The following is a 14,289-nucleotide window of genomic DNA, read 5'->3' on the forward strand; positions in this document are numbered from 1 at the left end:
CGTGTAGGCGCTCTCTACCGTATGGTAGCATAAGTACCGTAGGGTACTGCAGTACAAGAAATCAATACGTATGAAACGTCTTTGATTGGTTGATTATTTACATGCTGAATATTTAAAATATACACTTAATACAAAAAAGGAAGAAATTGATTTATTGAACATTTTATCACGTTTAAAGTTTTTTCTTTTTGATTCAACAATTCTGTAATTTATTTTTTCGAAAAATGACGCATATCTATAAATTTCTAATTTCATTAAAGAATATAATAAGAGATGTAGCAATTGGTAAACAAAAATCGGAAGCATTGTAAATGCGTTTCTTTGGAATTTACAGTATTGAATAAAATATTTTTACACGAGACAAATCAAACTTAATTATTTGCTGCTAATTCTTTTTGTACAAGTATAAAGGTAGTTCTTTTTAACAATACATATTATTCTATAAATTAATGTTCAAATGATAAGCAGATATTTTTATTAATTTTGTTCTAGTAATTAAGTAGAATAAATTACAGTATCTTTATAAAAAGTTGAAACTTTCTTAAATCATACATTTTCTGTGTGATTATACGATATATATTCAATAGCTAATCAAATCAGTTTTTAAACAAGTGAATAAATTTTAGGAAAACAATATTTTGTTTTATTTACTTATTAAGGAATGTTCGAATATTTCTATTATTTTATATTTAAATAATCTCTATTATAATTTTTTATCTTTATATAATTCAAATTATTCTACCCTTTAATAACATGTTTATAACCCCAAAACTTTGTCATTATCTTACGTATTTAGGTATCATAAAAAAATCACCGAAAGTAATTTTGTCTAAAATATTTTTTTCAATCACTGTAGTTTACAAATAACTCTTTTTATTTCTCAATTATATCGTATGTCTTTTACAATAATTAAAAAATAGGTGATCTGTAAAACTATAATCATTAATGTATACAATAGTAAACTATGACAATACTTCATATGATATACAGTTATATGATATTCATTTTAAATTACTATATTACTTTCGTATCAGCGGAACATGAAAGTATGTTAGAAAAAATATAGTGCAGATATATGCAATATTTTGTTTCCTGTACAACAACCAAAAGAATATTTTTTTTTACTGCACACTTTTCGTTAGTTTATCTACCCCTTGCCGACTTAGTTTTAATACTTTTAAAGATAATAATTACAAAAATAAAAAGATGATCCTAAATTGTTATGTAAAGAAATGTAAGAGGTATTGAATTTTTTTACTGCTCGACAAGGAGTTCTACGTGCGTCACATAAAGGGCACACATGAATAAAAATTTCACAATATCAATCATTATACATACACATGTAATAAATCGAAGGCGGAAAAGTCATAGTCATCATAAAAGACTAAATGCATCCACAACATAACGATTAAAAATATGTAACCGTATTATCTTTTTTCTACTTAAAATTTTTTTGGTCAGACATGTATCCTTTTCCATTTACATAGTCATAATTATTTTAAAGCTGCCGTGTTTGATTAAATTCGTGCATGTTTTATCAACGATCGCATTAAAGCTATCGTGCCTCTTGGCTATGTAACGCGTAAGTCAAAGTACTCTGTACTAGATACGCATTACATCAAATATAAATACGAAATAACATCGTAAATAACAAGTAATTCTAAATATTCAACTAATTCTATCTATGTACACTCATGATATACATGCATGACCTTTATGGTACGTAGTCTTACTAAAGTCAATGTAATAATTCTAAAGTCCAAGGCCATACATCCCATTATAAACATTATTCATTGTGCAGTTACTATTCTTTAAAAAAAAAAAAAAAAAAAAAAAAAAAAAAAAGTTAATTGGTCCAATGGAATGAGTTGATACAAATGCATTCAATATTAACTATGTCACCAAATACTAAAAATACGAAGGCCAAGGGATGATTTCACCACGTGAACGCATTTATTCTATTCTAATAATTCTAGTCGATAATCCTTCTACGTGTTTATATTCAATTTCAGAGCATACTTTTGGTCGGAAACAGTGCAAATATAATTGCTGGAATGATTCATGTATGCTCATAGACAGTGGTATTATGAATATGATACATATAGTCCACTTTACTTCAAATATGACAAGTTGGTTTTGGATAGATCATTGTTATATCTAATCCATTCACATTAATGATTTAATATGACTCTAAAGAAAATAAGTTTCAATTTTCAGTCTTAACTTCTATTGTTGTCGATTACTACTGCTATTATTGATATTACTGCCATTATTGTTATTCAGATTGTTACTGCTGTTGCTGCTTCCGCTACTATTGTTGCTGTTGTTATTGTTGTTGTTGTTGTGATGATGGTGGTGGTTATTGCTATTCAAAGTAGCAGTAGTGGGATTTCCAATGTTATCTATTTCGCGCTGTGCACGTGAAATTTTTACCTTATCCCGGGGAGTCCCATCTTCACCAGTTTCCATTGCAAACATTTTCATTTTTTCTTTAAAACTGAGCTTCTCGGGTACTTGTCCGACTTGAGAACTTTGTTGCTGTTTTTGCTTTTCTGCAAGCCTTCTTTGTCTAGGATCTCTAAACAAAATAGTCAAATGTAAAATTATAATTTCATATCGTGATTATTAGTAATTATTAATATTTGAACACAATAAAATAGTAAAAGATATTGTTACTTGTATACTTCCTGAGCACCTATTACGCCAGGTGTGCTACCAGTAATCGAAGGCCCACTAGAACCTTCAGGAGTCTTTGGAGATGCCAATAAAATTTCTGCATCATTTATGAAATTCTGAAAATAATTCATACATTTAATTTGTGATGCTTTAGATTGCAGTTGCTCAATGATAGAATACCAGGTTTATAATAAATCTTGAAAGTCAATCATCATAATGTAACAACATGATGAAGATAAGTAATTATGTATTTGATCAATGAAGTACTACTCGCGTATACAGTGACTGACCAGGACCAAGCGTGGCCATGTATCTGAGAAACTGTACTTCCAGAAATAGTACAATAATTCCACACTGTTCAATAGTAATGAAACATGAGAAGGAAGATACATTTTATATTAGATTTGAGCGGTATAATGCGTTTGTAAATTATTATATTAAGCAGTGTTTCGATTATTATTGAAATGGCTTAACAGAAGTCATCGACACTTATTCTTAATTAAATATTATTTGTTTTATTTAAAACTAATTTAAATGAGTTTGGTATCATTTTGGCCATAAGAATCAACAGTCTATACAACAGACTATAATATTATCTTAATAACAAAATAAAAAGTAAGAAATTCCATTTTTTCTATTTTGGTAATTCAACATTGGTTGAACTACTGTTTATATAGATTGCATATAACATCAAGTGTTGCCTCGAATAAATGGCTTCAGTAAATGATAGGGATACTTCGTAGTCATGTACACGGACAGGTTAATAACTATATACGCGGGCATTACTGTAATAGTAAAAAGATTTTCTGGTTATAGAAGATAAAGTTGTAAGTTTAATTTAAAGAGAAACAAAAAATTTATTGAATGACACGTTTCTATACGTTTACGACACTGTTTATGTGCCAAACATATGTACCTTTAAAAGACAGATAGAACTAGGCATTCACGAATAAATATATAATTTTAAAAATATATATTATTCATCTTACATTTGGATCTTCTGTAATGACGTCCATAGTCACAGCTTGATTCGTACTCAAATTTCCAGTCGATACATTTCGTTGAATACATTCTACATTTGCATTCGAATCGTGAAAGGAAACTCTTTTAACAGATGTCGATTGCGGTTGAGATGTTAACGTTATTATATTAGATGCGTTTGCATTATTTGATCTAAGGGTGCTTTGATGCGACATAACTGCATAACTAGAACCTCGTTCTGGTGGCAGAGGTGCGTCGTTGGTACCATTTTGCGTGGCTATCAAAACAAAGACAGAAAGCATTATAGTATCAACGTAATAAAAGAGTATTATTGTTTATAGCTTGAATCCATTATAAATATAACACTGACTGTAAAATAAATACTTACAAGATACATTTGATCCATTAATGATTAAACTATCTAATCGTAACATACTGGGATGCAGTAATTGTTGAGTTTTAAGATGAGATTGGGATTGTTGTGAATGCTGCTGATACATTTGTTGGATTTGTTGTTTGCTGGTTTCTTCCTCATTCTTCTTTAACTGACTATCGTTAAATTCGACTTGTTTCCGCTTAATCTCTTCATGTTTGCGATGCACTTCTTTCTCCTCGTTAGATTGAGATAAACCAAGGGGTTTTTGTGAACCGCCTAAATGAATCAAGGATGACATTGAAATTTGTCCTGTAGTATTTTGCATTTGATTAACGTTCTCGTGTTGAAATTCTGATAATAAATGTGTGCCAGAATTATCTTGCTGTTGCTGATGGTGTTGTTGCTGCTGCAGACAGCTGGTTACAACATTTTGCGAACATTGTTGAGTAGTACCATTTCCATGTGCCGCTATGACATTTGTAGAATGCATTGAAGATCCACAAAGAGACTGAGTAACATGATTTCCTCTGACAGACTGGTTGGCTACATTGGTTCTAGACAAGTTGAGATGATGTTGCTCTAATGAATTATTTCGATCTTGCGTCATTGTTGTTCGAAGCGAGCTTTGCTGAACTCGTACATTCTCAGTGTCTAAATCATTACTTTCTTCATCATCGTCTTGTTGATTGGCAACTTCTTCAGCCCTTTTCTGAAAATCTCTTTCTAACTGTAGAGCTCGTAATTGTTCTTCCTGTTGCGATGTTCTGTGAGATAATGCACTCAATTCTGCTATTTGTTGATCTCGCCACTGCCTCGCAGCTTCTCTTCTACGTGCTTGTTCCTAAAATGATAACAAAAATAAAAAATATCAATAATAATTACACTAATAATTTTGGTAAGGAAATGTAAAAATGAAATGTTATTTACTGAATTACTGACATTTTTGTAACATTTAAATAATAAGATATAACAAACTTTAAGCATATCTAATAAATATGTGAGCATGAAATGTTATAGTTCTTTTAATGAATTTTTATTTATTTTATACTTACTCTTTCTTTTTCTTCGCGTTGCCATGGATTCGTAGCACTATACTGATATTGACGTGGTTGTAGTGCAGTTCCAGTTACATTTGCTGGATAATATCCTCCACGAGGAGGATCCTGCATGCTTGCAGTATATCTAAATAGATAAATGTATTTTATTTTTTAATCATCTGCTTTTATTCTCCTTTTATAATTACTACTGTCAATAAAGTATTACCTCGAATCTGATTGTTTATTGTAAAGTGGATGAGTCGAAGTGCTTGGTGGTGGTGGTGGTGGACTTTCTGTAAATCCTTCGTCTGATAGAACAGGCCGTATAGGAATTTCATTAGAAATTGAATTTCCTTCCGTAGTTTGCGCTCTTCCTATTCCACTTTCACTAGTATAATGATCATTTCGTATTTCTGAATTTAAATAATACTGAGATCCGACAGAAACTTGATTTTGATCCATATATAATTTTCCAAAATCTCGAGAATTTTGATCTCTTCCATATTCAAATATTCCATTCGGTTGCAAACGAATTAAATCAGTTTTTCCTCTCGACGATGTCATACCACCATGTCCATATTGGATATGTCCAAGATTTTGTTGTTGATGTTGTTGATGTTGATGCTGATGTTGGTGCTGATGCGGATGTTGATGCTGATATTGATGTTGAAATTGAAGCTGATGTTGATGCGGATGTTGAGATTGGGGTTGCGATTGATGTTGATGTTGATGTTGATGGACGTGTGGTGATTTCCCATATTGAACCATGTATGAGCCATATTGTGCATCCAGGTAACCATAACTCGAAAGACCCGCTTGTTTCGTGGTAACATGACCGGATGCTGAAATCGATGGCGTGGACACTGTTACTGATGGAGTTGATCCCAAATTTGGTTGGGAACCGATAGATTTTGTAGGTCGGACAGTAGAACTAATCGACGATTGAACCGACATATTTGTTTTTAGATTATACGCGGTCGATCGATACTGATTCAATGGAACTGGAATGCCACCTCGTAATTCCCGTCTTCGAACTTCCTCTTGCATTTCTTGTAGTTTTGCTTCTTGTCGTATTATATCCCGAGATGATTGGGATCTTGAAGGTACTGTACAGCCTTGTTGTTGCGATTGTCCAGCAATAATATAAGGTTGCTGTTGAGGTTGCGGTACATATGCAGACATTGGACGATCCCTGGTTTGATTCATTTCGAATGTTCCTGGACGATTCAAAGAATTTTGCGAACCTCTCGAATTCTTTTGTAATTGTAGAGGATTCCTAAAAATTCGTAGGCGGAAAAAAACGATAAACGAACGACGTGTGATCGTCGAAATTTATTTTCCAATTTTATTTTAATCGCAAAATTGATAAAACAAAATTGAAGTAAGAAAGAATAATACAACAAAAGTCGTTCGTGTAATAAATACATTTATAATAATGTAAAGCGAAAAAGCAAAATAGGAGGAAGGTATGAAATTATTAAAAGAAAAAGCAAAACATACTTACCTATCGTCTGAATGTTGAGACGGGCTATGTCGTTGTTTAGTTGTCGCATCTTGATTGCGATAGATGCTCAAGTTTTGATAAAATCTTTCGGCTTCGTTACCTTGAAGAGTATTTGAACCTATCCCAAGATTAGCATTTGTACCATTGTTATTCGTTGTTTGACTAGGATTCAAATTCGGTGATGACTGTTGTCTACTCACGAGACCACTCGGGGGTAATGTACCGATTCTCGTCGAATCATGCAAGTTATGACTCGAACTATTTTAACAGAGAAAATTATAGAAAAAAGATAAATATTTAATCAATATAAAATGGATCTAAAAAAGATATTAATATACGATTCGGAAACAAGAGAATTAAAAATTAATTAGAAATTACCATATATATTATATATAATTATGTTACGATATAAATTACGTGGCGTAAAAGTACCACGATTCGAGAGAAGAGATTTACCGAGAACGTAATGATGTCGAACCGTTGATTGTAGTCATAGGTGGAGGTGGCTGTGTAACAGGGGGTGTAACACTGTTACTTGACGATGCTCTGCTGTAACCAGGATTGAATACCTCGTGCTGTTGTTTTCCATCCGTTCCTACGTCTGTTTTACAAAATTATATGACACGAATTTTTATTTTACATATTTGCATGGAGTCAAATTTTAATGGTAACGAACTAAACAACATGAAAAGATTATAGTGAAACAACAGAATATAACATTCTAGATACACAAAACAGGAAGAGAATAAAGTAACAAAACAAAACATGGAAAGAAGTAGTATGTAAGATTGAAAGTGCATGGTATAAAATAATAAGCATAATAACAAGTATTGCATCGTGTATTGCTATTCCACCAATCATCCTCTCTCATCCTTCTATAATTACTATCTACTTACTGTGCAATGCTGGTACGGACTTGCTGGTATGCATTTGTTGTTGCGGTGCAGTTGCGTCGCGTCCAAGCTGAGATGGCAAGTCTCGTTCACTCATGCGACGAGGTCCTGTGATAGTCATAACATGCGAAAACATGTCCATATAATACTTTGCTGATACGCTCACCCTTCTACCTTTCATACGCACATACACATAGAGTAGTGATAGAACATTTAAATAAGCATAAACAAGTGATACACAGTGTTTTTTAAGCAATACATTATATCATTGAGCCGCAAAAAATCAATAGTATTAATTGTATCGTTCAAATCATTTAAGGCAAATTTTTGTTTGTAATGCATTTGTTTATAACAATATACATATATACCATAAATATATGCAAACATGCATGCTTTAACAATAATAATAATAATGTATTATAGAAACTATTTTATACCAATATTATTATTTATACATATTTATGTACAAGTGAAGCTGTAGGTAACTAAATGAAATTGCCAGAACGAAATATTGAAAAATAAATGAAAAAAGTGGATGTGTAATATTAGAATCGTAACAAAATTAAGCTAAATACTCTTTCTCTATTATTTTCTTACTTTTAATGTGCACGTGAACATTATAAAATACTATTTTTGTTCCTAAATTTAATTGTGCCTGAATTATTAATCAAATAAATAAAAGGTGCACTTAAAAATTCTAATTAAAGTGAAACCATTTAACTTCGACAAAGAAATTGAGAAAAATTGTTCGAAAATACATTGCCTTGACATGCCAATATAGATCGAGCGTTATGTAGGTACGAATTCACACAACATTCATTGTTCTCAATATTGGCAGGCAGATATTTAAAAAATGCAAGAGCAGTGTTAATTGCTTACGTAAAAAGAAATCGAGATCTAGACGAATTTGACTTGATTTTGGGTAAATTGCTCCACTGACTAATTTTTTCCAATCCTGGTTGAAGTTTATTGCCATGTCAGTGGAATGTCCAGGCAGGGAATTTTGCTTGCATTGTTTTGCTTCAGAGATTATTTTATTATTATTATCTCGTGATGTATCCTCCAAAAATTGAAAATGTTTTTCATTTGCATGTAACGAAGACATCTTGTCGTCGCTTTGTCGGCTCATTTGTCTCAATCCATTTGTCGAACCGTATTTCTTTAAATTATATTTTCTACTTCCGTATTTTAACAACTCGTTTTCATTATGTAAGAATTCTCCTATTCTTTGCAAACTTGGATAAGAATTCGACAACTGTTTAACCACTTTGGACAACTGTTTTTGTTCGTCCACCATACGAATACAATTTGCTTCGACATCTATAGTCCATTTAGACTTCTGAATATTCGTGGGTATCAATTTTTTCTGTATTTCACACGAAGACAATATTGTACTTGATTCTTTGTCAGCGGCAATCTCGTTCGTAGATTTCATATTTTTGTTTAGTATATGCGAAGGAGATAAAGAAATGGAACTAGAAGGAGATGGTGCTTTTGTACCATCAAGATCAGATTCTCCTTTCAATTGTCGCAGTATGTGTTTCCGTTCTGATAACGATAATTTCTGTATATTATATGTTGATTTCTCTTTATACATATTAGTTGAATCGCTGTACCTAACTTCAATATTATTATTTTCATTTAATAGATTTGCGATCGATTTTTTAAACATCTGGTTTACTTCAAAAGCATTTCGATCATTACTTCTTAAATCTAATTCGGATCGATATTCTTGTTTGTTAATAGTTGGAAAACAATAATTTGAATACATGTGACACAGTTCAACCGAAGCAAAATTAGGTTCTGAAGCAAATTTCTTTGAACTCTCTAATAATTTAACTGAGTGAGTCCAGCGATCGATTGATTTGATACTACTGAGTTTTGAAAAATGTTTAGTCAAGGCTGCTACGCGACCACCACAGCCAAGGCGCACCTCTTCCGGTGATTTCCAACACTTGTTTAAACTTGACAAATCACTCGATGTATTGTTATCTAAGCCAGATAAATCAAGGTTTAATACTTGAATGGTATCCATGATTGTTATTTTGGGGATCGTAGAAATTTTTAAATTATCATTTCGTTCATTTAACACAATATTAGATAATAATAAGATATTTTCTTTCTTTTTCTTTTTTATTTCCTCATTTTCTTGTTCTATTTCATATTTAGTCGACTGTTTGCTCGTCGCTGCATATGTTTCTTGTTTATTAAATGGTTCTTCCTTATGATCATTCACTTGTTCTTCAACCATTAATCGTGAACACTTGCAGTGATCAAACGCAAGATGCTTACATTTTTGTGAATTTGTCATCCCGAGATTATTTTCCATTCGATATTCGTTAAATTCGTTTAATAAAGAAATCGAGAATGTTTCATCTGCCTGATCAATGTAAGGTATTAAATCGAAACAAAAATTATTATATTTCATGCCTACCGTAGCCAAGGCATTGAAATTCGAGTCTAAGATGCTCGTTGATGAAGTTGAGTAGAATTGTCTAGTTTCCGAAGTAGGTAGAACATCTTTTTTTTTTATTTGATCTTTTTGAATAATTAAAGTGTGTATGTTATCTGCTAATGTACTAGAATTATATGTTTGTAAATATCTGGTACCGAAGTTGAAAGACGAACATAAACCTATACCACTAACACTACGGTCATCATTATTATCATTATTATTACCATCATTATCACCCTCACCATATACTATAATTTTTTCTCGCTGAGACTCTTTCATGGATTCGTTATCTGTTAAGGACAACCATGAGGTTTGACCTTGTAAGCAAGTTTGTAAATTCTCTGATTGTAAAATATGCCACAACGGATTGCAGCGCCGATTCAAAGCATAATATGATGAAAAATGTAAAGGATCAAAATCATGATAATATTCCATGTTTTTTGAACAAATCGAAGAATGAATCGCACCTGGTACTGAATCGGTCGAATGTTCCGAATCGATCGCATGCCTTGGAACGCTCAACAAATTACCCATTGAATGTGACGTAGATGGTTGCTCGTTTGTTTCCTGCACCGTCGAAGCTTCCAAGTTTTCGGACTTGGGTCGAATCTTGTGCGCTGCTTAAGAACAATCAGTTAGTGAAGCGTTAATTAAGCAATTAATTATATATTGTTGTTTCGAGAGAGTCAGAATACGAAGAATCAAATGGAGTGCATCGACAGATAATGCGAGCGAGAACGATTCGTGAAAGCGTTATAAAGCGAACATTCTGCAGTTAGCAAATCGAAAGCATCACGGGAATGAATTGAGTTTTTTCACTCAAGCAATTGCTTATTTTTGTTTATTTCTCTTAATCACGCCGCTTTCATTAAGCTTATTCCTTCATTCTCACGATATTCACAATTCTTTCACCACAAAGCTCTCGTTTCGTTAATATTAAAAAAAAAATGAATCACTTTAAAAAACATATACCTCTGGTCATTATTGGTGATGGTTGCGATAATAAAGTGGCCAAACCATGGTATATGGCACCCTGTTTAGCAACTTCCAATGTTACTACTGGACCGGTACGTACTAAATATTCAGCAGCTCTATAAAAAAAAAAGAAAAGAATTCATTGTTATCACAGATGCAAATATAAAAGGAATTAATATAAACATTGCCTCGCAATGATTCTTCTATTATTACATCATTATTGATTTTTAACATAGGTCTAAATTACTCACTTTTCTTGAGTAATTCCTACTAAACTTTGTCCATCCACTTTGAGTAGTTGGTCACCAGCTGTTAATCTGCCATCCTGTGCACACGCATACATATCATACATACATACATACGTAAAAAGAACAAAGAATTAAATTTTATACGAATTAACAATGTGTAGAAATTAATGATAGAGATAAAAGAGTCATCTCCCTAACCACTCCACTGTCTTTGTAGTTACCGCGGAGAGTACGACAGGCTGTGAGTGAACGAGACAGCAATTTTGTATGAGATATCGGTGGCTTTAGAATAAGAGAAACCACTAATTCTTTCTTTTTTCCGAAATAAGAAACAGTACACTACAATCAAAATCATCGAGATTTCGAACAAAATTTGTGGCCGGTGTTCACATGCAGTATATTGCATTCGCCGCGGCAAAGAACAGAAGATGTGTAAAATAGAGGGCCGTTGTATTACAATTGGATCTTGTCCTCTGAATGATCCACTTATAACGAGGCATATATATTTATTATTTACAATATTATGTACTTACAGCATCAGCTGCACCACCAGCAACTACACTCTTTATATATATTCCAAGTCTGTCCTGACCAGCACCCTACAAAATATCAGTTAAAATTAATATTTTGTATCGAATAACGAAAACCGATACTCTAAATCCTATGTGTGTAAATTTGTATGTTTATATTAAATACATATTATACAGGGTGTTCCAGAAACTATAGTATAACCAGGAAGTGATTGATTCTACATGAAAAAGCAAATCGAAAATAAAGAATAAAATTTTTTACTCGAAGCTTCGTTATTAAGAGAGTTGACTTTGAATATCCACGTAGTATACTGGTATACTGATCCATCTAACCAAAGTTAAGTGCGCGCGTATTCGGTGAAAATTCGAAGTTGATTTTCTGAGTAACGAAGCTCCGAATGAAAACATTTTTTTCTTTATTTTCGATTTGTTTTCTTATGTAGAATCAACCACTTCCCGATTGTACTACCGTTTCTGGAACAGCCTGTATACGCGATTATGACCACTCACTTTCGCTGCGACAATGCTCAAACCCATTCCATTCGTAGATTTGTGTAATTTTATTACATGTATCTCGGGCTGAGCACCATTCGGTCCTGTATGACAAGAATAGCCACCGGATCTATTGCTCATTGCGCTTGAACTACGAAACTGTAATGAAAATTTAGTTATTATTCAATTATTATGACAAATATTCTTAGTAAAGGAAAATTTACATTATTATGATGATCTATCATATATATAGTCCAGTATCCGCTGCTAGTAGGTTGTGATGCCATACGGCAAAGACCATCACGTTGTAATGGTGTTAAAAATTCTGCTAATCCGGGAGGCACACCACGAATAACCTCGCAACTATATCCATCCTCAGGAAGCAGAAGTGCTAATGCAAGCGTAGACTCTTCCTCTAATCGAATCTCTCTGCCATCGGCACGCGCAAGCGTATCTGCCACACTTTCTGCAACCTAACATTTTAATAATAATACGTTACTACTCAAATACTGGAAATCTTAGTATATTTTTACTTTCTTACACGATATATAGATACAATTATACTTATTCTATACACTCTTACATATTAACTCACTCTGACTACGTTTTCTATTAATTCTGCTGGAAGTCTTGGCTCATCCGCAGCTGGTTGATACTTTTGCAATAATGCTCTAACTTGGAGAGAATTCAACTTAAAGCAGGTTGAACTTAACGTAGCAAGCTCCTCTGCATTGTATTTTGGTGCTTGAAGAAGATGTGTAGCCTGCATAATCGTTGCCAAGTGACATTGACTCGCGAGTTCCAAACCTTGCCTCTCTGCCCAGGTTTCAAGGGCATTCAATCTCGCCTTCAATCTCCGACCGAACCATCTAACACATAAGTTTGTGTTTGAAACTAATGCGTTAAATGCCGTTGCATTTATCGAATGAAATAGATGACTGAATAGTTGAATTGTGAGCGCTGCGTTTACTCTGCATCTTCTAAGTAAAGCCATCGTGCTTGAAAATATTTGAAGAACTCCGGCTTCTTTAGCAGGTTCATCAGCATCAGCCATGAACTGTGACATGGCCGGGGCTAGTTCTAAGGAAATGCACCTAACTAATGATGCAAATGCCGTGTGTACTGCTTCTGTCAAAATATCCTGTGCTCTCGTTGAAAACGCTCCCACATGTCGATCGTTTTTCAACATATGTAATAATTCTGAGCCGTTTGCTAACCATAATGCCAAAGAAGATGCATCCATGTATCGTTCCTATAATAATTACATGAGATGTTGCGTTAAACAAAGCAATAATAACAATAAAATGGTGTATTATAATTCATTCAATATTCCCCACCACACTGATCGGATAATTTGTGTAACCAAGAGGTTGTCGAAATATCATTAATTATTTATTTTGTCCGATATATTACTTCAAGTTACCTGTATTACTCGTTGAATCATACTAGCAACGTTTGCTAACATTACAGTTAATCTGTGAGCTCTCTCAGTTGGTTGCAATTCTGGTCTATAATGCGTACTTGCACGATATCTTGCTGCCAGGTAAAGTGTATAAGTTGGAGCCAATTTGAATTGTGGTGCCGACGGTTCAACGTCTGTGATTACAGCATGAAAAAAGGTTTCTTCTGTTTCTTCGAGAAATTCTAATACAGCTGGTAAGATAGGATCCGTTCCACGTGATTGTCGATCATTCTGCAACGTTCTATTAAAACAGTAATATTTAATACTATTCGTTATTCATATTTCTATCCAAATTCATCTTACAACTATTGAATGGTTCATTAAATCCATTTACTTGTTTATTTGTTCACTAATTGTAGCAAAACAAATCTATAATTCATATTTCGTTTTTCATGTCATCTAAATTTATTTCGGCTTACCCTATTTAGTCCCATCTTTGATTGAAGAATCCCTTCGTTATAAATATTTTTCAACGAAGACACAAATCCTTTCAGCGGATAAGAAAAACCATTACTTGTTACCTGTTACCATCTCTGCTACTGGTAAGACTTGCAGTCTCAACGTTTCCATCAAGATCAAAAGTAGTTTCGTAATTGTGGGTTGATTCCGGTGCACGTGTTGGACTTCGGGCATGACAAACAGTAGCGACAGCAGCAGCAG

General features: G+C 33.2%; 1 protein-coding gene across 1 annotated transcript in view; it reads right to left on the reverse strand.

Annotated features, from left to right (window-relative positions):
* Positions 1 to 1,964: 1,964 nt before the first annotated feature.
* The window catches only part of cno (adherens junction formation factor afadin), a 16,437-nt gene continuing 4,112 nt past the window's right edge, over positions 1,965 to 14,289 (reverse strand). The window contains exons 6-23 of the mRNA XM_017901862.1: positions 14,151 to 14,287; positions 13,591 to 13,870; positions 12,763 to 13,419; positions 12,392 to 12,640; positions 12,186 to 12,326; positions 11,679 to 11,744; positions 11,149 to 11,222; positions 10,895 to 11,013; positions 10,390 to 10,542; positions 7,471 to 7,575; positions 7,031 to 7,175; positions 6,575 to 6,832; positions 5,297 to 6,346; positions 5,086 to 5,215; positions 4,046 to 4,874; positions 3,666 to 3,934; positions 2,677 to 2,792; positions 1,965 to 2,578 (exon numbers count right to left, since the gene is read on the reverse strand). Of these exons, the coding sequence (XP_017757351.1) occupies positions 2,227 to 2,578; positions 2,677 to 2,792; positions 3,666 to 3,934; positions 4,046 to 4,874; positions 5,086 to 5,215; positions 5,297 to 6,346; positions 6,575 to 6,832; positions 7,031 to 7,175; positions 7,471 to 7,575; positions 10,390 to 10,542; positions 10,895 to 11,013; positions 11,149 to 11,222; positions 11,679 to 11,744; positions 12,186 to 12,326; positions 12,392 to 12,640; positions 12,763 to 13,419; positions 13,591 to 13,870; positions 14,151 to 14,287 (5,130 nt within the window). The 3' untranslated portion in view covers positions 1,965 to 2,226. The remainder of the gene's footprint in view (positions 2,579 to 2,676; positions 2,793 to 3,665; positions 3,935 to 4,045; positions 4,875 to 5,085; positions 5,216 to 5,296; positions 6,347 to 6,574; positions 6,833 to 7,030; positions 7,176 to 7,470; positions 7,576 to 10,389; positions 10,543 to 10,894; positions 11,014 to 11,148; positions 11,223 to 11,678; positions 11,745 to 12,185; positions 12,327 to 12,391; positions 12,641 to 12,762; positions 13,420 to 13,590; positions 13,871 to 14,150; positions 14,288 to 14,289) is intronic.

The sequence above is a fragment of the Eufriesea mexicana genome, unplaced genomic scaffold, assembly GCF_001483705.2.
Source record: "Eufriesea mexicana isolate 0111107269 unplaced genomic scaffold, ASM148370v2 scaffold1767, whole genome shotgun sequence".
NCBI classification, from domain to species: Eukaryota; Metazoa; Arthropoda; class Insecta; order Hymenoptera; family Apidae; genus Eufriesea; species Eufriesea mexicana.